The 27,684-nt window shown below is 40.1% G+C and overlaps 2 protein-coding genes across 13 annotated transcripts in view; one reads left to right on the forward strand and one right to left on the reverse strand.

Moving 5' to 3' along the window:
- HENMT1 (HEN methyltransferase 1) overlaps nucleotides 1–14,886 on the forward strand; it is a 29,336-nt gene extending 14,450 nt beyond the window's left edge. For all 3 annotated transcript variants that reach the window (XM_043552796.1, XM_043552795.1, XM_043552797.1), the window contains exons 4-7: nucleotides 1,717–1,851; nucleotides 2,367–2,549; nucleotides 12,078–12,255; nucleotides 13,276–14,886. In XM_043552796.1, coding sequence (XP_043408731.1) covers nucleotides 1,717–1,851; nucleotides 2,367–2,549; nucleotides 12,078–12,255; nucleotides 13,276–13,710 — 931 coding nt within the window. In that variant the 3' untranslated portion in view covers nucleotides 13,711–14,886. The remainder of the gene's footprint in view (nucleotides 1–1,716; nucleotides 1,852–2,366; nucleotides 2,550–12,077; nucleotides 12,256–13,275) is intronic.
- Nucleotides 14,887–22,663: 7,777 nt separating this feature from the next.
- FAM102B (family with sequence similarity 102 member B) overlaps nucleotides 22,664–27,684 on the reverse strand; it is a 40,207-nt gene continuing 35,186 nt past the window's right edge. For 9 of the 10 annotated variants that reach the window (XM_043552798.1, XM_043552799.1, XM_027817583.3 and 6 more), the window contains one exon: nucleotides 22,892–26,722. In XM_043552798.1, coding sequence (XP_043408733.1) covers nucleotides 26,680–26,722 — 43 coding nt within the window. In that variant the 3' untranslated portion in view covers nucleotides 22,892–26,679. Of the gene's footprint in view, nucleotides 26,723–27,684 lie in introns of all 10 variants that reach the window. The other variant, XM_043552806.1, reaches the window with a different exon arrangement.

Raw genomic sequence — 27,684 nt, forward strand, 5'->3', positions numbered from 1 at the left:
AGAACTTCAAAGACAGTTGGAAACAAAGCTAGCTTCCTTCCCCCACACTTGAATAGGTTTGGTGTGAACTTAGCACTGTACTCTCCTGATTGGTGATGTAGTCTTCTCTTCAAGGTTGAGATTTGGCCCAGGGGTCCTCTTCTGCAGTGTACATGGTGAAAGACCCTTTAAGGTCAGGCCCATAAAAGAGATCAGATTGTTTTTTTAATTTTTATTCTGTATCGGTTCTCAGTTGAGGCTTTATTACAGTCAAGGTTTCAGGCTCCAAATTTAACTTAAATGTTACTTTTTCTGTGTAGTTGCGAAGCTGAGGGTTCATCGGCCATTTTTTCCTGTATCAGTCAACTACTGCAGCAACCAGTGCCCATTTATCAAATCCCCATTGTTCTGTGCAGTCCACATAGGACATTGTGGTTATGTTTTAATCTTTTTAATATCTCCAGGCTTCAGTGATTGGGTTATAAGGAACAATGTATGTAGAATCTTCATAATTTCAAAAGAAAAACAAAGTACAAATAAGTTTTGGGTTTAAAATCATTGAGGTGAAACAGCTAAGCTGATTTTTTTTCCAGTCGGGGACTTATTGTTGGTCTCTTAGATTTTAAACATTATCATAATTTAAAGATGGAGCCTCAGCCTGTGCGCTTATTTATAGATTTCAATTAACTTTAGTCTTTACATAGTAGGTTTTTCTTTTGTTTGCTTCCTTTAAGACTTGAGTGTCTATTGACACACTCAGAAGATTATTGATATCTTTCTATGTAAGGGACCACAGTGATTCCCATCTTAAGCAACTATCCAGGAGAACCTCAAAAATCATCTCCTAATAAAAATGGTCTTTAATTAAAGACTTCAGAACTGTACTGAAAACTGTTTTGTCTGTTAAGAGGTACTTATCCTCGGTAAAAAGTTAACTTTAATGTTTCTTAGGAAGATTGAGTCATATTAATGGTTCAGCACCAAACAATTACAAATGCGTACTTATTCTTTTGTCTTGCATGTTCCTGTACCTGTTTGTTGCTGAACATGCTCAACTCCCATTGAAATAAACAGGAGTTAAGCATGTACAGCTTCTTATAGGAGGCCCTTATTAAGGACAGACTCAGGACAAGAATCTTGTCCCAACGAGATCCTTCTTGTATTGTGTTACAAATTGAGTGAGGTTCCAATTTACTCAGTACTTAAAAAAACCTCAGATTAGTCACCTTGATTGATTTTATTAAATAATTTGTTAGTCAGAGTGTAACAGAAAGGTACATTGTCAAGTCTGTGAGAACTGCTCTTTGCAGCCTGATGATTAGCTTGACCTATTTGTCTGGTTCTAATTTTGCTTACAACTTGGCATATTTTATACAGGAATTGTTTACAGTTTCATTTTTTTAATTTCCTCTTTTTCACAGACAGACTTATTTTTAGCATATTTACAAACTTTCCAATAAATCTCCAACTGTATGATCAAACATCTGTTATTTACTTACTGTATTTTGCTAACCTAAATATCTGGTACTTGTTGGGGTTAGTGAAGAATATTGCTAACAATATTTATTCTTATTTAACAGTTCTTGAGGTAATAATTTCTAGCAAGCTGACATTTTTCTCCTCTCAGCACAACTACATAGCATATGGGTACACTTGCTCACATAGCCAAGCTAATAGGCTTTATAAGGATATAGAGTTTTTAGGTCAACAATTGTTTAATTTTGAATGTTTTCCTAGGCATAGGTTGTCTCCCCTTCCTGCTGATTACCTGCAACCAAGTGAAAGATCTCTAACTGTGACCCTGCATCATGGCTCAGTTGCTCATAAAGATCCTTGCATGCTTGGTTTTGACTTGGTAACGTGCATTGAATTGTGAGTATTAAGCTTACATTCTCCAATTTTTCTTATCAAACACATTGTAAATATAAATATTCATAGAGCAGAATTCCATGTTTCATTCTGTTTTTCCTTTGCATCGTACTTTGTAATGTGGCAAGACTCATTGAGGTCAGGACGGTTGAAATTAGAGTTCAAAGCCTTTACTCTTAGCAAACTTGTTCAATCCTGTACATTTAACACTTTCATAATTCAAATGGAAGATTAGCGGGATGTGGCTGACCTTTCTAATGTGTGACGGTAATCATATTCGGAACTTTGGGCAGTGTGTGTCGATGGAAGCGTGAAAAAAAGTATGAAAGAGGGAGAGATTATGAAAAATAGTAAAGAATCCCCTTGGACAACTTATATTTATTCTATTTGCAGCAGTGGTGTAATTTTAACCACATGACTGAAATATTAGGACATACCTAGTTTAGTTGAATTGATTGTAGAGAAAGTCAAAAGACCCTGTAAGACTTTAAGGACCTATGTAATCCTATCTTTTTCAGAATAGAGCACCTGGAAGCAGCAGAACTGGAAAAGTTTCCAGAAGTGGTATTTGGTTTTATGGCTCCAGCCATGATTGTAATCAGCACTCCAAACTCAGAATTTAATCCTTTGCTCCCAGGAGTGACACTGTTCAGACATTCAGACCATAAATTTGAATGGGACCAAACACAATTTCAGAGTTGGTGAGTTTGCTAGTTACTGTACATTACATTATTTGTACTCAAAACAGTAAAAAGCAATGGTAGAGGTTTACTTTTTAAATACAGTTTATGTGTGAGGGTGGTTGGTTGTATGTATAATCTCTATCTGGCTCTGTGATTGTTTCTGCCTGCCGTATAATTAATTTTGTTGGGTGTAAACCAATTAAGGTGGTGCGATATAATTGGTTAGATAATCATGTTACAGTAAAATGATTGGTTAAGGTATAACTAAGCAGACCTCAAGTTTTACTATATAGTCTTTAGTCAATCAGGAATGGGGGGGAATTAGAATCATGTTTTGCTAAGGTGGGGAATGGGAACAAGGTCACAGGCAAGGCTCTGTGGCGTCAGAGCTAGGAAGGGGGACACTGAGGAAGGAAATTGGAATCATTTCTTGCTGGAAGTTCACCCCAATAAACATTGAATTGTTTGCACCTTCGGACTTCGGGTATTGCTGCTCTCTGTTCACGTGAGAAGGACCAGGCAACTGAGAGGGTGAACGGATAAGCCCTCTAACAGCAACTCCCCCCTTTCATCACGTTCAGTAAGGACAAAGTTTCACTGCACCTGCATCCCAAAGGGTTTCCCGCTTCCACCTAAACCAGCCATACATCTATCCACTTTTTTTCCTAAACCGCACACCTCAAATAAGGAACAGCGACTTCACTCTCTTGATGTACATAGGATCCTGGCCTTTTATCTACAAAGGAAGAAGCCATCCTGGAAATCTCCCAGACTGTCATCATAGTAGAGAAAATTAAAGAGCAGGCCATCTCCACCCAGAGAATTTTGAAGTAGGTCTCAGGGTACATTATGCTCCCCTATCAGTTATCGGGATGGTCCCCACCAGGTGGGATGCAGGCCCATTCCATGAGAGTACAAGTGTCGACTACCGTCGTGCACCATGACTGCCCCTTGAGGACATATGGAAGGCAGCCTCATGAAGTTTGGTACACAGCTTTTCTTCTCATTATGCTCTGGTGCATGATTTGGCGATGGATGCCTTGTATGGCACAGCGGTCCTCTGTTCCACAGTTGTGTCATTTTCCTGCTTGTTAATTATCCTCAATGGAATACAAGAGTGACCATCACTTGACGAAGAAGGGGATGTTACTTACCTGTAACTGGAAGTTCTTGGAGATGTGTGGTCCCTATCTGTATTCTAATCCCACCACCTTTTCCCTTTGCTGCAGATCTGGTAGATCTATGGTGGAGAAGGAACTGAGATATGGTCAGTCTGCCCCACCCTTTATCGCCTTGGGCGAAACCACGAGGAGGTGCAAGGGTGCATGCGCAGACTGACAGATGTTGCTACTTTGAAAAAGCTGATGTCAGAGTAACAGCCGTGTTAGTCTGTATTCGCAAAAAGAAAAGGAGTACTTGTGGCACCTTAGAGACTAACCAATTTATTTGAGCATAAGCTTTCGTGAGCTACAGCTCACTTCATTGGATGCATATTGTGGAAAGTGTAGAAGATCTTTTTATACACACAAAGCATGAAAAAATACCTCCCCCCACCCCACTCTCCTGCTGGTAATAGCTTATCTAAAGTGATCACTCTCCTTACAATGTGTATGATAATCAAGTTGGGCCATTTCCAGCACAAATCCAGGTTTTCTCTTCCCCCCCCCCCCCCCCCCCCCCCCCCCCCCCCCACACACACACACACACACACAAACCCAATCTCCTGTTGGTAATAGCTTATCTAAAGTTACCACTCTCCTTACAATGTGTATGATAATCAAGGTGGGCCATTTCCAGCACAAATCCAGGGTTTAACAAGAACGTCGGGGGGGGAACAAGGGGAAATAGGTTGCCTTGCACAATGACTTAGCCACTCCCAGTCTCTATTCAAGCCTAAGTTAATTGTATCCAATTTGCAAATGAATTCCAATTCAGCAGTCTCTCGCTGGAGTCTGGATTTGAACTTTTTTTGTTGTAATATCGCAACTTTCATGTCTGTAATCACGTCACCAGAGAGATTGAAGTGTTCTCCGACTGGTTTATGAATGTTATAATTCTTGACGTCTGATTTGTGTCCATTTATTCTTTTACGCAGAGACTGTCCAGTTTGACCAATGTACATGGCAGAGGGGCATTGCTGGCACATGACGGCATATATCACGTTGGTGGATGTGCAGGTGAACGAGCCTCTGATAGTGTGGCTGATGTTATTAGGCCCTGTGATGGTGTCCCCTGAATAGATATATGGGCACAGTTGGCAACAGGCTTTGTTGCAAGGATAGGTTCCTGGGTTAGTGGTTTTGTTGTGTGGTATGTGGTTGCTGGTGAGTATTCGCTTCAAGTTGGGGGGCTGTCTGTAGGCAAGGACTGGCCTGTCTCCCAAGATTTGTGAGAGTGTTGGGTCATGGAAACAAGCCATTTACAACACACACTTTGCTTCTCTATAAAAGAAAAAGGACACTAAACCTTCTAAACTACTACATGCCACAAGGGGCCACAGCAATGGTTCCCTCAACCCACCCAGCAATATTGTTAACCTATCCAACTATACTCTTAGCCCAGCAGAAGCAGCTGTCCTATCTCGGGGCCTCTCCTTCTGCCCCTCCACCCCCACGAACATGATACAGTTCTGTGGTGACCTAGAATCCTATTTTCGACGTCTCTGACTCAAGGAATATTTCCAACATACCTCTGAACAACATACTAATCCACAGAGACCTCCCTACCAACACTACAAAAAGAAGGATTCTAGGTGGACTCCTCCTGAAGGTCGAGACAGCAGACTGGACTTCTACATAGAGTGCTTCCACCGACGTGCATGGGCTGAAATTGTGGAAAAGCAGCATCACTTGCCCCATAACCTCAGCCGTGCGGAACACAATGCCATCCACAGCATCAGAAACAACTCTGACATCATAATCAAAAAGGCTGACAAAGGAGGTGCTGTTGTCATCATGAATAGGTCGGAATATGAACAAGAAGAGGCTGCTCGGCAGCTCTCCAACACCACTTTCTACAAGCCATTACCCTTTGATCCCACTGAGAGTTACCAAAAGAAACTACAGCATTTGCTCAAGAAACTCCCTGAAAATGCACAAGATCAAATCTGCACAGACACACCCCTGGAACCCCGACCTGGGATATTCTGTCTACTACCCAAGATCCATAAACCTGGAAATCCTGGGCGCCCCATCATCTCAGGCATTGGCACCCTGACAGCAGGATTGTCTGGCTATGTAGACTCACTCCTCAGGCCCTATGCTACCAGCACTCCCAGCTACCTTCGAGACACCACTGACTTCCTGAGGAAACTACAATCCATCGGTGATCTTCCTGATAACACCATCCTGGCCACTATGGATGTAGAAGCCCTCTACACCAACATTGCACACAAAGATGGACTACAAGCCGTCAAGAAGACTATCCCCGATAATGTCACGGCTAACCTGGTGGCTGAACTTTGTGACTTTGTCCTTACCCATAACTATTTTACATTTGGGGACAATGTATACCTTCAAATCAGCGGCACTGCTATGGGTACCCGCATGGCCCCACAGTATGCCAACATTTTTATGGCTGACTTAGAACAACGCTTCCTCAGCTCTCGTCCCCTAACGCCCCTACTCTACTTGCGCTATATTGATGACATCTTCATCATCTGGACCCATGGAAAAGAAGCCCTTGAGGAATTCCACCATGATTTCAACAATTTCCATCCCACCATCAACCTCAGCCTGGTCAGTCCACACAAGAGATCCACTTCCTGGATACTACAGTGCTAATAAACGATGGTGACATAAACACCACCCTATACCGGAAACCTACTGACCGCTACTCTTACCTACATGCCTCCAGCTTTCACCCTGACCACACCACACGATCCATTGTCTACAGCCAAGCTCTGCGATACAACCGCATTTGCTCCAACCCCTCAGACAGAGACAAACACCTACAAGATCTCTATCAAGCATTCTTACAACTACAATACCCACCTGCGGAAGTGATGAAACAGATTGATAGAGCCAGAAGAGTTCCCAGAAGTCACCTACTACAGGACAGGCCTAACAAAGAAAATAACAGAATGCCACTAGTCGTCACCTTCAGCCCCCAACTAAAACCCCTCCAACGCATTATCAAGGATCTACAACCTATCCTGAAGGATGACCCAACACTCTCACAAATCTTGGGAGACAGGCCAGTCCTTGCCTACAGACAGTCCCCCAACCTGAAGCGAATACTCACCAGCAACCACATACCACACAACAGAACCACTAACCCAGGAACCTATCCTTGCAACAAAGCCCGTTGCCAGCTGTGCCCACATATCTATTCAGGGGACACCATCGCAGGGCCTAATAACATCAGCCACACTATCAGAGGCTCGTTCACCTGCACATCCACCAATGTGATATATGCCGTCATGTGCCAGCAATGCCCCTCTGCCATGTACATTGGTCAAACAGGACAGTCTCTACGTAAAAGAATAAATGGACACAAATCAGATGTCAAGAATTATAACATTCATAAACCAGTCGGAGAACATTTCAATCTCTCTGGTGACGCGATTACAGACATGAAAGTTGCGATATTACAACAAAAAAAGTTCAAATCCAGACTCCAGCGAGAGACTGCTGAATTGGAATTCATTTGCAAATTGGATACAATTAACTTAGCCACTCCCAGTCTCTATTCAAGTCTAAGTCATTATGCAAGGTAACCTATTTCCCCTTGTTTTTTCCTATCCCCCTCCCCCCTCCCCAGACGTTCTTGTTAAACCCTGGATTTGTGCTGGAAATGGCCCACCTTGATTATCATACACATTGTAAGGAGAGTGATCACTTTAGATAAGCTATTACAAGCAGGAGAGTGGGGTGGGGGGAGGTATTTTTTCATGCTTTGTGCGATAAAAAGATCTTCTACACTTTCCACAGTATGCATCCGATGAAGTGAGCTGTAGCTCACGAAAGCTTATGCTCAAATAAATTGGTTAGTCTCTAAGGTGCCACAAGTACTCCTTTTCTTCTTGTTACCCTCACCTCCAGTGCGAGGGAGGCTTGCTTATGTTTAACTGGATATCATCTGCTTGACAGTACCAGCCTGTTAGTCACACATGCTCTCTCTTCTGGGGTTGTTATACCAATAAAAAGTAAAAACCAGCAGGATCTTATTAAAGGGGAAATGGCAAAATGCCACATTTATTGTGAATACAGAAAGAATCATAGTAAGCAGTTAGTTATAGCTATAACATTCTATTCAATTTCATATTTATTCACACACACACACACACACACTCAGGTTCTGCAAGGTTGTTATCATAGTTACCAACCTTAGAGTTGCTCATGCCAAGCCACTGGCCAGGTGGCCTGGACATGAGGAGGGAGCAGGGCCTTGTCAGATGCTCATCTGATGCTCCTGGAAATTGGTTTGCAGAATCAGACCCCAAAGTTCTCACTTTCTAGAGTCCATTTTTATAGGAATTTCTTCCTATGCAAGTCTATGGGAATTGCTTCATCATGCTGTTGCTGAATCAATCAGCAGATTTGGCACATTCCTGATGGCTCCGTGCTGCCAGATGTTATGTTGCTCTTTGGTTCTCCCATTCTTGAGGCTGTTGGGTGGATTCCAGTCTGCCCTCCGGGGGTCCTCTGGTTATTTCCACTTGACCCCTTCTTCAGCCGATGGACACTGGATTCTTAGGCTGGCACCTCCCTGATCATTCAGTTATTATCCACATCAAGCATCCATCAACATACATCCTCTATCTCTATTTTAATCACAATTGTTAACAAAGCGAGATGAATACAACAAAAGGGCGGGGTGTCTCTGGGTGCTGTTTCTATTGTTACAGAGTATTGCTTTGAGCCTCTCTCTGTGTGAGTAGTTGTTGTTACAAAGATTGCTTTGAGAACAGACTCTGTCTTAAGAGTGTTCTAACACAATTAGCAGCTTGCAAGTTTCACACACAGAGGGAGAGAAACAGTACCAAAAACCAAGAGACCTCTTAATTAGTAATACCCTGGAATTTAAACTATGGGGAATCAAACTCATTTGTGATTTTAATACAGAACTTCTTTAATATGATCCAACAGGGTATGCCAGCCTTACTTTGCCTTACAGATTAATAATAAGTGTGACTCAGTCCTGGAGTCCCTTTGAAGCATTCCCCTGTAGTACCAGCCCCTTATCCACTGAACATTCACAGAAATACTAGGTCTGCTTTCCCCAAGGAAACAGTATACACAGCAACTTGTAGGATTCAACTCAGGATCAGCACCTAGTTTAATGGGTTTCAGAGTAGCAGCTGTGTTAGTCTGTATTCGCAAAAAGAAAAGGAGTACTTGTGGCACCTTACAGACTAACCAATTTATTTGAGCATAAGCTTTCGTGAGCTACAGCTCACTTCATCGGATGCATTCCATGAAGTGAGCTGTAGCTCACAAAAGCTTATGCTCAAATAAATTGGTTAGTCTCTAAGGTGCCACAAGTACTCCTTTTCTTTTCACCTAGTTTAATATATTTATAGTGAAATCAAGGATAGGTTTATGACCCAAGATTCAAGAAATAGTAAGGATATTGGAAGCAAAAGGTTACATATAAAACAAAATCATAACATGCTTTCTAGAGACTAAACTTAATTTAACAGGCTAATCTCCTGTCACCCCAAATGTCCTCTGAAGTATTTCAGTCAAGGATGGTTAAGATCCTATTTTCATTAATCTAAACACACTGCCCGTTTACTTCCTAAGTGCAGGAAGGTGAGGTGTCTTCTCTGTTCCCCAAATATAGTCCAGCAAACCTTTGAAGTGTGGTTCAAGATAAGGTTCTCTTCCCCCCATTGTGTGCTCTTTGTGGTTCATTTCATATCTTTCTGTTGATTTTGTATGTAAATGTGCCTCCATTGTGTTAGCTTACAGTGCTTAATTTACATGCCAACGGAGAGACAGAGGAATAAACGTCTTTTCTGTCAGGAAAACTGTTCGCCTCTGCTGTGTTACAGACGCTAAGAACCTATTTTCAGTATACACCTATAACTCCTTACATAATATTTGTATCTACATTTCACAACAATATTAACGACTTGTGTGACCCTGGCTTTCATTTAAGGGCTCAGATGACCTTTTTTGGTAAACCAGAATGTACATATTAAATTAGAATATTCCTGTAACTCCCTTGCCAGTTGGCATTGAGGAGTTCTTATGTCTCAACATCTGTCTTGTTTTTGGTGTAATAAATATAGGAAAATTTTGTGGTGTGAATTTTGCATTCCTGATCTTCTGTGGCAGAGAATTCTACAGCTGGGTGCTTTGTCTCCAGTGAGCTGCTTCTTAGGTCCGCCAGTTTTATCATACGTATGGGTTCTTGGAATAGTGCAGAGGAAGAGAGGTGGCCCTTTTAGATCTCTTTCTCACCTTAATATGATCCCCATGCACACTGTTATGGACCTGAGATGCCTCCATTCTCCTCATCTATATAATAAGATTCCAAGACTGCCACTCTGAAGCCTTACTATGTCTGTAGAGTCAGTGAGAAGTGATGGGAACGGCTATAAGCATGTTTGCAACTTTTTTTCTTTGCATCACACTGACTTAACATTCTGTGCTTCTCTTTTTGTTCAGAATATCACCAGGTTGGTTTCGCAACCTGTTACTGTCCAGTTTTTAAGTTCTTAGCCATTTTGACTTAACAAATTACATCTATTAGACAGCAAGGTATGTATCTGTGCCATGCCAAGAGTCCCTAGAAGACCATTATGATGTCAGGGTAACTAAACAAATCACCACGCCTCCTATACAGCTATATTGCATGTAGAAGTTTAATTGGTTGTATAAGGGAGACTGCACAGATGATGGAGACATGACCCAACTGCCAGTTTCTCAAAGCCACCCGCACAGCAACACAACCAGCACACACAATAACCTTAAGCACACACAGCTCCTCACTGCAGCATACGTCCCTCATTCACTACATGTACAAATCAACACACATCTCCCAGCACATCTCCCCCAGACACAAATCAATGCAACCACCTACACAAAAACACAGCCACCATACTCAGTAGCCCCAAACACACACAGTCCCTCACCACAGCACACACCCTTTATTTACATTACACAAATAAATACAAATTTTGCAGTATAACACAACCACCCACACAACAACATAACCAGCACACTCTAACCCCAAACATCACTCTGAAGCCTAGAATGTTGAGTAAGTATGATGCAAGGAAGCAGCTGCAAGCATGACTCTAAAGATTCTTTTGTTTAGAATATCACCAGGTTCAATAATCACTGGGATTCATGGTCTGGTACCATCCAAATTTTAAGTTCTCAACCATTTTGACTTCATAAATTACACCTCTGCAACAGCATGGGTTTTCAGATACTAGTAAAGCTATACTGGGCCTGCAGACTTCCAGATTCAAGCATATATTTCTATCATTTAGCCAGTATTGTCTTTTTTTAAATGCACTCGTCTCAAAAGATAATAGTGTGATTAAATTCTGAAAACTTGACAAAGTATAAGAAGCTGATGTATTACACAAGCTGTTGTATTTTTATTCATTCTGTCTGCTCTATTAAGAAAGAGAGAGGGTATAATAATGAATATGTATATTTTCCAGCAGATGCTTGCGAAATATTAAAGGAATTTTGGTTTATTTAAAAATACAGCGATAACAATTTAATCCGGGAGTGGGCAAGCTTTTTGGCCCAAAGGCCACATCTGGGTGGGGAAGTTGCATGCAGGGCCATGAATATAGGGCTGGGGCAGGGGGCTGGGGTGTGGGAGGCAGTGCGGGGTGTGGGAGGGGGTGCAGTGTACAGGAAGGGGCTCAGGGCAAGGGGTTGGGGTGCGGGGTGTACGAGGAGGCTCAGGGCAGGGGGTTGGGGCGCAGGAGGGGGTGCAGAGTGCGGGAGGGGGCACAGGGAAGGGGTTGGGGTGCAGGGAGGGGTGTGGAGTGCAGGAGGGGGTTCAGGGCAGGGGGCTCAGAACAGGGGGTTGAGGTGCAGGAGGGGTGAGGCAGGAGGCTCAGGGCAGAGGGTTGGGGTGCAGGCTCCGGCCCAGTGCCACTTACCTTGAGCGGCTCTGGGTGGCAGCAGTGGGGCTCAGGCAGGCTGCCTGCCTGCCTGCCCTGGCCCCGTGCCGCTCCCGGAACTGGCCGGCACCACGTCCCTGCGGCCCCTGGGGTGGGGTGGGGTGGGGCGGGGCGGGGCGGGCAGAGGGCTCCGCGCTCTGCCCTCACCTTCAGGCACTGCTCCCCCCGCAGCTCCCATTGGCCGGGAACAGGGAACCACGAGCTGTAGGGCCGTAGTTTGCCTACCCCGATTTAATCTTATTTCACAGTACTACAGAATAAGGCTCTGATCCTGCCAATGCTTATGTATTGCCTAACTTCGAGCCCATGAGTAGTTGAAATAAATATTCCTGAAGTTAAACAAGTGCATAAGAGCTAGCAGGATTGGGGTCTTGCACTGTCGTTCATATTTCTTCGTCACGTTAAAAATATGACCATTCAATGTAATAAGATTAAATTATTTTTCTTAGGGCAATAGATGCAGCTACTCGCTATGATTATACAGTTGAATTTACTGGACTTGGGACCCCACCATCTGGAAGTGAGGATGTTGGATTTTGTACTCAAATAGGTGTGTTTGTGAGAAAATATCCAAAGAGTGGTGAAACTGTTAACTCTGAGAAACACACAGAACATGCTTACAAAACTGTAAGTATCTCCTGCTCTCCCTCTACATATCCATTTAGTTTACTTTGTATAGGGATCAATAAATAACAAAAAGGGACAGTTTTGAGAGACAGAATCATAAGGGTTATGTGTATACCAGAGTTGACTATTGCTACATGCTACAGTGGCTCAGCTGCAGTGCTTCCGCGTAGATACTGCCTATGCCAACGGGAGGGGTTTACAGTCCTGAGACATAACTATGTTGATGTAAGTTCCCAGTGTAGACCAGCTCAGACTCAAGAGTACTGAGAAAAGAATAAGCCTGTGATTAGGTTTTTAAAAATACCAATACCTTAGCTCTCCCCTCCAGGAGCGGGGTGGGAGGGGGGAAGGGGGGTAGCCGTCAGGGGCTTCTTGCCTGTGTCAGGGAGATCTGTGCCTAGAATCTGGTCAGCTGCCATGGTCCTGGCAGGGAGTTGGACCCTGGGAGGCAGTAGGGCTCCCAGCAGGTAGTGGGAAGCCCAGGCAGCAGACCAAGCCGGGAGTCTAGGTGGCAACCCACCTTGGAGTGGAGACCGGGTAGCACCCTGGCTTGGGAGCCAGCTTTCTTGTCAATTTCACGACTCCAGCCCATGAAATTGACAATTATGACACCCAACAGTGGATGTAAGGAATGCAGTGGCTACACAGATACTGCATCACCCTCCTTATAATGATATAAGCCCTACGCCTCTTGTTGAGGTTGTTTTAGTAGTCGGCATAGCAGGTGAGTTACATTGGCGGAAGAAGCATTTCAGTGTGTACCACCGCTGTTTTATTGACAAAAGCTGACTTTTTTGTAGTGTAGACAAGGCCCAACTCTGTTACTGTCTGCCTTCTGCTTGTCTCTCTCACCCACTCTTATCCAAAACAGTACTCGGCAATGCCGCCCACCCCTATAGTTCAGATTATTGAGTGGCCTTTGTTTTGGGCAGTGACATTTGTGTGCTTTGTTTTAGAGACTTATGTTGTTTCTGGGCCTGTCATAAAGTTAAATATTTTGGGTTTTTGCACATTGTAAAGGTTTTCAAGGCAGTGTACCCAAGTCTTAAAGATGAAAAGTACCTGCAGAATGCAGTGGTCAGTGAAGTTATTTTTGGAGCAGACATCATTAAAAGAAGACTACTGGGCAATTTCAAGTCCGAGGTTAAGGCACCTAGTGATGGCCTTGAGATGAAACTCAAATTTCAGCCATGTAAATATTTCATGAGATGTTCAAAGAACCTTTCTCTAGCTGAAACTGAAAAACTTGCTGCTGATAGAAGCATGGAGCCATTCATTGATGAAAACACAGTCTATATACCTCTGGCAAAAATCTTTTCTATTCCCAAAGTGAATCAACTTTGTGGCACCTTTGAGAAGTTAAGCAAGCTTATTGCTGGCAAAGTAGCACTGAGCAATGATGGTTCTGCTGTGATAGTCACTATCGAATATGAAAATGAAGAACAAGAGAATTAGAAAATCCTTCAAACTGTGGTGACAAAGAAAACATTTTTAGTAGATTCATGCTGATGTTATTTCTATATAGTGACTAGAGTTACAGCACTCATATTTTTTTAGTTTTAAATATTTCCATCGGGACCTAGAATTTTTGCTGTATGGCTCTTGTTAAAAGCAGCACAACTCTTTAAGGATTATTGGGCAGATTTTCAAAGGCACAAAAGGGAGCAGTTAGGCATCCAACTGCCATTGAAGGGCAATAGTTTATTTCGCCATGTTTTGTTTGCTTTCCCGTTATTTACCTCTCAAGTATCATAATTACTCTTTTAGGTATGTTGGGAGTGTATATATACAGATTTCACTAGCTGTGAGTGAGTCCCCCAAGACTAGTCATGTGAATGGTGATGTAGATAGGTTTCACATATTGATTCCAATGCTAAAACCTAGACAACAGTTCTAATTATATCATATGTCAGCTATAAAACAAGTTGTTGGGTAAGGAGGACCAAAATGTTAATATTTTTGGTAAAACTTATCTAAGTTTTTTTTTTTTTTTTTTTTTTTTTTTTTTGCTTGTAAGTTAATTTTATTTTTTTGGTTGAAAGGGTGAATGTGAAGACAAGAGAAATGGAAATTCAGAAAGCCTATCTTATTGATCACTGTATAGTGTAGCTGGAAGAGAAATAAAAGCAGCAGGTAGAAGACATGTAGCAGGATGCGGGGAAGAGGGGGGGAAAAAAAAGCATAAATTTGGACTAAATACAGAAGTAAAAATATTCCTGTAGGATCAGCCACTAATGGAGAGATGGACATAGCTATTGTACCAGTTCTTGTATGTTTTCTTTCTCCTTCCCTTTTTTGGTCATCTTACTGTAACAGCACTGATCTCATGGACATAACTTCATGGAAACATAGGGATATGTCCTCCTCTGGACCTGTGCAATGCCCATTAACGTGAGAGTCTCACACCTCTAGGTGGTGTTTATTAACAAAAAACACTTTTGATGGATGTCATTGCAACCCAGAGCACAGTGTCAGTCTTGGAGAAAGTTAAATGCTTCTTCTAGGTTAATGGGAAAAATGGTACTGCTAGTTAGTGGTGGCAGAAGATGTTCAATGAGAATAATCTGATGGGAAAGTTGCAGGAATTAACATGTAAAAGTACTGTACTACTAAATAAAATGTGTTCCCACAGTTTTGTGTTAAATATCTCTGACTTGTTTAAAAATCTTTAATAAAATATAATATCTGCTTTAAGGAAAAATTACCCTCAAAGTAATAAGTAATTGTTCCCTAAAACTACATGCTAGTCCTAAATACTCTCAATAGAAATAGAAGGCTGTGCAATACCAGTGATAGTGGAGCTGTGTGATTTAGGCCAAGGAGATGATTCTATTAGAAAGAGCGGGCCGACCTGCCTTAGGCAAGGATATATCACACACATAAATGTGTAGTAAACAAACCACTGACTATTAATCTCTAAGAACTAAAACTGTTATGTATGCACAAGGATAGCATGTTCACACACGTTGCAAAATTTTCCCCTCAGTTTATCCTTTGTCCAAGATAAGTAATATTTTTGATGTGACTAGGTCAAGGCACATGGTTTTCTTTTGTTAATATCTGATAATTGTACATGAGAAACATTTTAGCATTTAACTAGTGAACAGGCCTCACTCCTTGGATGCTCCCATTGATGTCACTGGCAGATCTGTGGGGAGCAAATGCTGCAGGATCAGGCCTAATGTTTGTGAGATATTTACAAAAATGTAAAGCAGTTCTGTATAAAGGCTAACTAGTGTCATAGAGGATGACAGAGAATGGCCTTTGCTCCACCTTCAGAATCTGTAGGTAGGGAGGCTTCTGCCTCTTTTGGCCCTCCTTCAACTCTCAAATCATTCACGGTGAAAGTCCAGACAGAAAGGGGGGCAGTAACTTAGAGCAGAGGGATAGGTCAGAATCTAAGTAGGATGAGACGAACGCTCTGAAAGAGACTAATGTTTTGAAGCATTCCACCTCCCTCCAAATGCTTTTATAACTTCTTGATACTTTTACTTTGTTTTGTGTGGAATTTTTCTATCACTGTTAAACAGCTATGCTTACTAAATGTTAACTTGTAATCAAAACTATTTAGAACTATTTCCTCGGTGGTTTTTCGTTCGTTTTTTTTGGCTGTACAGTTAATTTGTAAAATGCCTTAAACGTTACACTTGTGAAATTCAACGCTTGTAAATAAACTGTTCTTTGGCTAATAATGAGCCTAACTATTTAATTACTGCAGAGTTGAGAACCATTAGGTTGGCCATTTTTTGAAGATATCCCTGCAACTCAGAGGTGTGAGGTACTTTGTCTGTTAGGGTTTTTTATCCCGTCCCCCACTTCCTCCTTTCTTTCCCACTCTGTTTTTTCTTGTTGGTATTTCTTTATTTAGTGTACTTTGTGGCCTGGTCATTTAAAATAAGGAACAGGTGGTTCTGGCAGAATTGGAACAATATTTGCCTTGAATATGATGTCACATTACATCTAATTATAGGGGTGCCCATAGAAACACCATTACTCTTCTTGGAAAGATCAGACCCCTAACATTTTGTTCTGTAAACCCAGTTGGAAATTGGTCAGTGTGAATATTGGGTTGGCTGCCTTTATCCCAAAGTATTTATAATATCCTCCAAAAAACTCCACTTCCACATAGCAGGATTGATTAGTTTTTCCTTCTATAATCTTGGACTTTTAGGAATAGTACTGGATGTTAACATCTTAAAGGGAGAAGAAAGAATCCAAGAATAAATAATTTGTGTTTCTGTGGTGCCTTTCATAGGAAAACCTCAAACTACCTCATTAATGTTAAGACATATAAATCCCAGTGAGGGAGGTAGGTAGGTAAGCTTCTTTGTAAAAAAGGTGTTCAGTCATGGTGAAGTCATGTGACTTGCCAAGCTATTACAGCAAATCAGTGATAGCCTAAGCCACGGCTCTATGTCTGCAATACCACTTATGTAACTTTGGGGTGTAATACATCACTCAGGTGGGTGGCTTAAGTTACACTGATGTAAGCATAGGTGTGGACTGTGCTATGTTGGCAAGAGAGCTTCTCCCTCCGACAATGCTACCGCCGCTCGATCATCATCACATTCCTATTATGCCTCTGGCATTTAGTGCAGTGGTGAAGCATCTTCACTCCTGTCTGTTTTTGGCAAGTCTTTCAGTGGTTTCCCAGCTGTGCCCCAGGTTTTTCAGCTCGGCTTCTACAGCTCTTCACCATCTTGTTTTCGGCCTCGTTTTCGCTTACCTTCAGGTGTCCATCTTATTGCTACTCTGGTGATGGAATCAGTTTCCATCTGAAGCACATGACTGATCCATCCCCAACGCCTCCTGGCAATGATGGTGCTCACATCCTCTTGGCTGCACTGTGTCAATAGATCTTGGTTTGAGATTGTTCTAAGCCAAAGGATAGAGGATTTTTCTGAGGCAGGTTGTATGGAATGAAGACAGTTTGGACATGTCCTACTCTCTCATTCCCCAGCATTTTACACTATAAAGTAGTGTTGAAAGCACACAGCTCTGATAAATCTTGAGTTTGGTTTTGATGTTGTATTTTGATGATTTCCAGATTGTATTTAAACTCCTGAAGGTGTTTCTGGCTTTACTGGTTTTGTTCCGGATGTCCTGGCCTGTTCCACCGTCCTGGCTGATGGTGCTGCCCAAGTACGTGAATGTTTCTACATTGGTGAGAACATCCTCTACATGTATTGGTGGTGGTGAGGCAATATTAAAGGTCATGATATCAGTCTTATTGCACTTGATTTTCAGTCCAGTTTGCTGGCAGAATGCATTGAGTCAAGTTTTTTTTTCTTGTATGTAGTGTTGGGTATGTGATAGGAGAGTGACATCATCTGGGAAGTCCAGGTCTTCAAGGGATGAGAAGAGTGTCCATTTAATGCCTCTTGGCATGTCTTCTGTTGTACTCTGCATTATCCAGTTGATGGCAATGTTGAAGAGGATTGCAGACATTACATACCCCTGACGTACTCTTGTTTTGACTTCAAAACTGAGCTCACTGATCAACACTGCATGTAAAGTTGAAATAGAAGCTTTTGATGACGTTGATTATATGGAAAAGAATTCCATATGCCTGCAGAATGCGCCATAGGCTGGTACTGTGAATGCTATCAAAAGCCTTCTCAAAGTCTATGAAATTTATGTAGAGTTGCCGTTGCCATTCTAACTGTTCTATTATGTTTCGTAGAGTGAAGATCTGGTCTGGGCATCCATGCCCTTTCCGAAAACCAGCTTGCTCTTTTCTGAGAATGCTGTCAACTGCCTGAGATACACGCTGGACTATGATCTTACACAATACTTTGCTTGTCACAGATAAAAGTGTGATACCATGCCAGTTGTTACAATCACTGAGAGTTCCTGTCTTTGGTATCTTCACTATAATCCCATTGGTCCACACATCTGGCACTTTTTCCCTTTCCCAGGCTGATGTAAATAGAGGGGCCAGAATAGATGCTGCTAATTTAGGATTTACCTTGAACAATTCTGCATTCAAGTTATTCTTGCCAGGAGCTTTCCCATTTTTTAAGGATGGCTTGAATGATCTCTTCCTTAGTTGGCGTGTCTGCGGATATGAAGATCTTCTTCTGCCTCCTGGATGTTTGCTTCCTCTTTAGGTTGCTCTCTGTTCAGCAATTCTTTGAAATGCTCTGTCCAGTGTATTTCTAGTTCTTTTTCCGTTGTTAGTAGGTCTCCTTGTTTGTTCTTGATGAGAGTGCTTGTTGGTGTCTGCCATTTATCACTGATAAGCCGCATCATTTTGTAGATGGTTCCTTGTTCACTACAAGCAGCTGCATCCTGTGCTTGTGTTGCCTTATTATCAGCATAATGCAGTTTGTCCGTTCTCACAAGGTGTTTGACCTCCCGGTGTGCCTTGCTATACTGCTTGTGGTATTTGTCCTTTAGCTTCTGGGCTTTTGTGTCTAAAACTTTTTTCTTCAGGGCTCCTCTGGTTTCTGTGGCGTTCCAGGTGCTGGGTGTAATCTACTCCTTCCTTGTCTTATAGCCTAGACAGACTTCACTGCTCTGTTTATAAATTGCTTTTACTTTGTCCCATATCTTGTTCTCCTCATCTGCATTCCCCTCCTCTTCATCAAGGGACTTTAGCTTGTCAATATCATAATGTCTATGTCCCTTGTTTGGTGGACACACACTCCTCAGTTTTAGCTTGATGGAGACTGGCACAAGGTGGTGGTCGCTGTCAACATCTGCACCCCTTCTCACTTTCACATCTGTCAGTGAGCCTCACCATTTGCCATTGGTCATATGGTCAATCTGGTTCTTATTTTTGCCTTTTGGAGAACAGCATGTCAGCTTGTGAATTTCACTATTTCAAATAGGGTTCCGCGAATGACTAGGTCATTCATATTACAGAAATCAACAAGCCTTTCTCCATTTTCATCATAGTGCCACACCCATGTCTTCCCACTGCTCTGTGGTCGTTTGTGTTGTCCTTACCAATCTGGGCATTCAGTCTCTCATGACAATAGTTAGATTGTGGCGTGGTACTCTCTCTAACTCCACCTGTAGCGTAAGGTAGAATTTGTCCTTTACTTCTTCGTCACTGTCATTTGTCGGAGCATAATACTGAATCGGGGTGATATTATGTTTCCCTTTCAGTCTGGCTCTCATAAGTCTGCTGCTGATGGATTTCCATTCAAGCAGGGAATGCTCCACTCCCTTCTTCAAAAGGATGGCAGCACCCTCATGGTGTTGTCCTTAATCCCGTCCAGAAAACAGCAAAGTTTCTCCCAAGGCTGTTAATCTTCCTGATCCCATCCATCTGCTCTCACTGACACCCAGGATATGTAAGATGTAGCTTCTTATCTCTGCTGTGACCGGAGTTAGCTTCTCTGCTTCCTTAGGGGTGGATTAATTAAGTCAACAGAGCTCTCATCGGAGTGCAGCCATAGTCTTATATTAATTTAGTTTAAGTTGGTAACTTACTGCTTTGAGTTAAACTGACATAAGCAAAGGTTAAACTGATTCAGGTATGTCTACATTATGGGGTTTGTACTGGTTTAAGTAGAGCAATTTTAAAATTAAACTAGTGTAGTTCTCTAGTATAGTAAAGCCTTCTCTCAGAATTTTCTGTAATGATAAACAGGACTCTTCATAATAATCAGTGTGATTTTTAGATGTTTTAAATATAGGCATTCATTTAGACAACTTACCTTATGTTTACCAATTTAAAATCAGGGCCATACAAAAGGTCAATCCTAATACTATAAATTAGGAAGCCAAAGGGGAGAGTGTACAGAATAAAAATTTCAGTCTTCATGTGACACTGTCATTGACCAGGAGATGGCACACTTCTCTTAGCAGTCATTGTTTGGGACTCACATGTTAGACTCTTAAACAGTTTGTCTTGATACTGTATTCTTGTTATCCTTACCTTTTAGTAAAGTGCTTTGAGGTCTATAGATTGAAGGCACCATATGAACTAAACAGTATTCCTATTATGACAATCACTGTGGGAAGTATTACGCCATCATAAAATAGGTCTCTTCCTATTTTTAATTAATTTAAACCTATTACAAACTCAGTTTACACCTGCTTTGAATCTGCTAATGGATGGAAAAAATCATGCTTTATCCTTAGCTTTATTTCTGTACTGCCACAGAAATCAAAGTCTAATGTCCTGGAAGCTGTGTATTTAAATGGGAAAACGTTTTCCTTCCCAAAAAGAGTAAATTTGTGCTAGCACATAGTGTTAGACACATCAGAGAGTAGAGGAGAATATTGACTATCTGCAAGGAAGAGGTGTTGTGAGCCCTGAACACGACTTTGCTGTTTCCAAATGTAAGAACAATCTTATTTGTAGTCACCAAGTGTACGTACAGCTGTGACTTCCACTTTGGACCAAGCTTAATTGGTTAATATATAAAAATGCACTGGTCTGAGGATGTGTGTACAATATTTAAAAAGTCATGTAGCTTTTGAAGAACATCAGCAAAAAAGAAACTATTCTACACAAAAGGATAAATTCTTAAAATATAAGTAGATACCCTCACTAATCCTACTCATTACTGCCTTTGACACGGAAAGGTGCAACAGTATATGAGAATCCTCTGCCCTATGCAGTGCAAACCTCTATGTATTTGCTAGCTCTAACTGAAAAATTCCAGAGGAGGTAGGATTAGTATGTAGGTATTTATTTTATCACTAGATTTTTCTAGGCTCTGCCATGAGAATGTGTGGTTTAACACACAAACCCAGTTAAGTAATAAATCATTTCCCACTCTTCTTGATGATAAATTTTATCCATTTGTGGTATGTCTGACCTGAGAATGCAGTAACATAGTAAAATGTAAGCGTTCAGTACTCAGGTGTAAGATCTGGTATCTCTCCCCCCCACTTTTTTCATTAGAAGGAAAATTCCCACTCCCTGCAGCCATAGCCATCTTTTCCTTGCCCTACCCCCCACCAAACTAATGTGTTTACACTTATTCATATTTCTTGTTCCTTCCAGGTGGTCTCTTCCTCCCTAACTCCAGAATTAAACTTACCATAGTAGCGATAATTTTACATCCTACTATATATATATATATACACACACACACACACACACAAAACACACCAAGGAAGAGAGTGAGTAAATAAGACAAGGGACAGAAGCAGAGGTAGTAGGGGGAAAAGAAAGAAAAAAAACCACACAAACCCCCACTACACAAACTACCAATCCTGTCCATACTCAAGTTTTTTTTTTTGTTTTTTTTTTTTTTTTACAAATGTGTCTTGAGAGAACACTTAACAAGAGTTGAGTTTGAGTTTCCTTATTGCTAATAATATCCACAAGTAAATGGATCTATTTGTTTTTGATTTTCTTGGTATAGCCAACTATGGTGCAGTGACTTAATTCCTCACTGTGCAAGGGTAGCACGGAATGGACCCTATTGCTGAAATAGCCAGGCATATTTTCATGAGCCATTTGTGCTAGTTATCTATGGTCCTATAACTGGGCCAGAGTTTTACATTCAAGAATAGTGTTACTGTGCTGTCATAATGAGTAATAAAGAGGTAAAGAAACACTAGACTTAAAACTGCCTCTTTTTTAGTAAGCTATCATCTATCCAGCAAAGATTAACTGTTTAAATTAAATATGAATGGCAAGAAGTTATACTGAAAAGGGAAAAAGTAAGGAAAAAGTTTTGTCAAGAAGGGAAAATGAGGTAGTAAATTATCAGAGTTCTGCCCGGTATGTGAAGAATTTTAAAAGTATCAGGGTTTTTAAAAAAATAGCAAATTGAGTTGTGCACATGAAGAATGTCAAGTGCTGGGTAAAGAACTACTGATGTACCTTTACTTGAAAGGGAACTTGAGTTGTTTCCTACTATAAATTTCTGCTTACTGTATGCATAAACAGTCGGGCTTAGTTTTAGTCATCATTCAGCTCTACGGCTCTAGCTTTTCCAGTCATTTGTGGAGATGGTGCTGCTCTTTTTTGTAGTGAGCACTGGGATTCAGGATCGTAAGAGTCAGTTTAAATATATTTTTAAAGGTGGCAAATGGATGCATAAAAGAAATGCAGCCTGTGGCAATGTATCTTCAATGTGATGTGCTTAGCGCTAAAATGAACTTGCTGTGCCCCAATAAGATGGAGATTTAGCCAGCTCATTGTGCCTATTGCTCATTTGCCTATTCGATTATACTTGAACAACCATCTCCCTCAAACAGAATTCTTCTGGGCAAGTGGTACATGTGTATTTCCCCCAACAGTCAGGAGAGAAAGCAAAATAATTATCTACCTACTCCTGGTCAGAAGAGGGAACACCTGGACTCCATCCCAAAACCATTAAGAAGGTTTTCTAGTAGTCCTTCCCAAAAAGGAAAATCTATATTTTTCCTTACTTTATAGTAGACCAGATTCTTTTAATCTCAACAAGCATTTGTTTTTAAAAAACACGTTCCAAGCTGAAGACATGATTTTTAATTGTCTACATGAGGCCATTTTTACATTACAAATTTTACATTTTATTAGAAAAACAGATTTTACTATGTCAGTCTCCCTAGATTTCACTATAGTACAGTTTACACAATAAGTACTGTACCTAAATATGAAGGTCATTCTCCAAGTACAAGGGACATACTTAAGGAATCACTTCATGGAGAGTTTTGTTGTTAAGTGAACAATAAACCAACAAAATACAATAGAGATTTATTCAAATTTTGACTTACATACCAACGTTTCTCCCCCTACAAGATCTTATGTGTCCGGAGGACAAACTGCCTACTGCATAGGCTTTAGTTATCTGTGTACTTGAAAACAGAATTAAAAGCTGAATTTACCAGATAAGATACTACATAAGTGTTCGTACAATGCATTTTTTACAAGGCAGCCTTTAATTACCCATTTTTCCACAAGTAAAAAAAATAATAATTTCAGCCTGTCACCATCTAACTACTTTCTTGTTTTTGACAAGTTTGTCAAGACATGCACCAAAGTCCAACTTGGGAGTAAATAAAACCACATTTGCAAGTTATATATGCAGTTTGGCTTTCAGTTACACAGCTTGCTACAATAGTAATGAGTTACATAAAAATGCAAAAATTTGCAACACGAAGGGAGAGGTAATTACAGCTTAATATCTTCACACTGAAACAGAGTACAAATAGCTTATTTCTCACTTAATGGACTTTGCATGAATACTTGTCAAAATTAGGTATGGAAACCAGAGGATACCAAGGGCTTAAATACTTGAAATGTTGTAACTAAAACCTGTGCCTTTTGTACATTAAAGGATTAATGATGCTGAATGTTATTTTAGATCCCAGGCAATGAATCAACAAACCAATATGTAGTAACTGATGCTGGACCCCTTGGTGTCAATGCAATCAAAACTACATTTTGCAACAATTTTCTAGGTTTTATGGAAAATTCCAAATGTCCAAGATTCCTCTGAACTAACAGAGGATGGCACTTGTTGCTGAACGAAGCAGTTCTATTGAAATAACATTAGGAAGGCCAGAGGGATATGAGGGGCATTTTTGGTGACTAGATTAACTAGAAATGTCTGTCCTGAGTATTTTAAATAAATTATCTGAAACCAACCTGCTCTTTGGAACCACAAATTTGCTTTCCTCTAAATCTCAACATTATGGGGTTAGCTTCTGCCCTTATAAATTGTGAATTGTAAATATATATTTTATATTATTAAAAATGTAATCCATATATTTGAAGAAAAGAATCAGTAGCAGCCAGCTTCTATTCCTCAAATTCTTTAAGGACACTTCAAGTTCTGCTTTTTGCACTTAAAAAGTGGTCTTTTACAGTTGTACGTTTTTAATAAAGTCTGGTAAATGTCTATTGAATAACATTAGCTGAAGAACTGGATTCATTGATTTAACTTTTTTTAAAAAAGCACAGTATGCTAAAGAGGATGAAATAGCAAGATGTGATATTAGGCAGCTTGCAGTTAGAGATTGTAAATGTAAACTAGAAGCATTTACAAATTAGAGTTACTGGTTTGTGGCAACAAGCAAATTATGGATAGTTTTATAGGAGTAAAAGTCAGTTTAAATCAGTATGTACAAAACCAACATCCTTAAATTTCAGGGAAAAAATGGGGCCCCTTCTGAAGTCGTGTGCCCCTTATAATGAGCTATAAAAGCTAGTATTAGGCACCATCATCACTCTCCATAAACAATTTCGTACTGCAAAAAGTTTTGTCTATTTCATAAAAATACCCTTCATACTTCATTGCTATGGTTTCTCAGCTTTAACTTAAACCCAGTAACCTTATCAAATACTTTCTATTCAAAAATTTGGAAAACAGAAACTGGCATGTTTTATCTGTACGATGTAAACACACTAATGGCAACTTTTTTTTATGAAAGGATCATTTTTACATTTCTTGTAAGCATTTTGTCATCTCCCCCACAGTCTCACTCTTTAACTGCAGTTATTAAGCACAAATTGTACTTAATACATTTTACCCATTAGAACAGTCCAAATTAAAAAAATTACACAAGCACTGGGAAATAGAAAAATATTCCTTTTAAATACCATAATTAAGAAATAGCTCTTATCTAACAGTATTCAACAAAATTTGAACTTTAAGGTTTCCTTGAAGCTAATATAAATAAAACATTGAGTTCAATAATGAACAGTTTATACTATATACTTATGAAAAAGTAAAACCAATTAAAAACCATATAAAACAAAGTTTTCGTAATACAGCCTAAGAACTAAGACTTCGAATTTTACTTCCAGAGAAGGATCCTAAATACCAATCGGTTCAGAGAAGAATGTGAAACCTTCAGACTGTTAAAGAAAAAAATGGCCGCAATATTGTTTTGATTCATTCAAACCTATCAGATCATATCTGTAAACTATATGGCTAATTTTCAGCAAAACTAGGTTTTCTACTGCAATTTAGTACTAAAATACATCTAAACCTCAACTGTTAAGATTGTCATCCCACCAGAAATCTTTTTTAAAAAAATAAGCAAGTACTTCTACAGCTGTCAGCAAAACAATTCTTTTGTTAAAAGATCTTTAATTCTCACCTTTTGTCTAAAACTAATACATTTTAGCCCAAGCTATTCCATTTGTGCAAGTTAAAGTACAGTACATTTTGGTCAAAGTGTAACAATGGACAGATAGTGAAGCTGTTAGTGATTCTACACAAAAAAGGTGAGGTCTTTGCCCAGAGATTGATTTTTCAGACTGCAGAGTGCATGTATACTATAAAGTGCTTCTGTTAGTAAATTATATTGGCAGTAGTTAGTCTAGATGTTCATTTATTCTTAAAAGCTTCATTTGGTAATCTATCCTTCCCTCCCCATCTCCCACCCACAGGAACAAGGCACCTTCAGATTTAAGGGATGTACTATCCAACTGTGAAGAGTTAAGCTAGAAAAATGTGTTCATTGTGGTGTTAAGCTGCTGACTACTTTTCACCATACACTGTCATCCACTGAGCTTTCAGGTTCATGCGTTATTGAAATCACATTTGGAAGAAGCTTTACTTTTTGTTTAGACAGACAAATCTCACTTACAGAGATTTAAAAAGTTTTATACCCCAAACCATAAAATCATACTATCCTAAGGCATACAAGACCTGCTTGTTGAGTGCTTTACTGTGACTTGGTAATTCTGATGTGAAATTTTAAATATATATTGTTGTTTACATAGGGCCAGAAGTCATACTGATGCACTTAAGACACCAGATTTTATTTACAAGTAGCAGCACATATTGTTTGGTGTTATTAGACCTAGTCACTTGTATTTTGCTTTTATATATTTGTCTCTACCATCTGCTACTCAACCTTACAGTTAATTATGCTCAATGCATTTACAAGTTTAATATTACTGAAGCAGATAATATGACATCTTAAAGCACAACTCAGCTGTTTTCTTGGAAGCATTAATCCCCATTTTATATTAATTATGGCCTGATGGAAGGAATTAGCCATTATAGCACTGAAATGGCAAGTAATATTTTAAAAGTTACTTATGAAGAATTATTTCTAATGGTAGAATTTAAGTTTTGGACTAGATTAATTTAAGACTAATCTTTTTCTAAGGGGCTTCTTCTGAAAGCCAAGTTGCAAACAGAGCACATCATTATCACTAATGAACTTCCATATAAAACTATGTTCAAATAGACACCATTTATCAGTTTTCCACAAGCTGTTTTACACTTAAATTACAAAAGCAAGTAATCCACTAACATCAGGTAACAGTCACAACAATGGTTATAAACTTGTACAAGGCATAGATACTAAAAATTGCCTTTATACCACTGTAGACGTAAAGGATCTTTTATGAGCAGGAGATACTCAGACAATTCAGACCAAATGTGAGTTGGCCTCTTGAAAGAGTCTTTCTCATCACATCAATTTTGATAACTGTTGGGATTAAATGAACACATCTTAATTATCGATGGAGGAACTCTACCACTATTCTTCTGTTCAAGTCCTGCTGTCCTAGCGTTTAATCACCACTTGCTCGTATGCTCCGGAACCTACCCTGAAAAAATATTGCAAAAACAAACAAGTTTTCAGTTCTAATTTAAATGGAAGATACCAATTAATACTGAATATAGAACAATGGAATTTTTGCTTGTTTACAAATTCAGAGAAAAAACAAAATGAAAAGTGTTTTCAGATGTCTATTTGAATGTGTAAAACTGTTACAGTACAACTGCAGAACATGCAGGTTAGAAAATGCCTTATGCCATTGATCAATAATTGTTTTCATTTATATATTATAATATATTTATATTTTCAGGCAAGTGCAACAGATGATAATTTACTATAGGGAAGTTAAACAATTTCCCTAGTACGCAGTGGTTATGTATAGCCTGTAGTTTAACACACTTAAGTCTCACACAGCCAGTAAAGTTGTATTATTTACCAGAGAAGAAATAAAAGCATCAGTTCCCTCAATCTGGTTACAAGGAGGCACCTGTAGTCAATTATTGGATGGCATCCTGGATTAGTTTTTGACTATGTCTACACAGCCCCAGAGTGCAGACTATGGGGGTGTGAACTGCAGCATGAACCAAATTGTTGACCTCTAGTTATCCTGTGTGGATGCTGCTGGTATGAACTAAAAAGTAGCTAGTTCACATTAACAGACCTCTTTCAAAACAGGACTATGTTAATGCAAATTAGGTACCTTTCAGTTCATGCCACCAGTGTCCAAACAGGGCAGTCAGAAGGCAGCATGCTAGTGTGCACTACAATTCACAGCTCTGAACTGCAGGATCAGGTAGCCCTTAGACACAAATTAAGTCTCTTGTTGCCTTCCCCCTTTACGGAGCACACTGTCACAACCAGAAAGAGAAAGCATGATATCTTATCTGCAATTGGTTTACCTCTTCAAAATTACTCTTCGGTAGCAGCATCCTACACTACTACAAAATGCTTACTTTACCATTTTATAACACCTTAGGCAGATGAACTGCTATCTCTAAATCTAACATCAGT

This window comes from Chelonia mydas, chromosome 8, assembly GCF_015237465.2.
Source record: "Chelonia mydas isolate rCheMyd1 chromosome 8, rCheMyd1.pri.v2, whole genome shotgun sequence".
Lineage (NCBI taxonomy): Eukaryota > Metazoa > Chordata > Testudines > Cheloniidae > Chelonia > Chelonia mydas.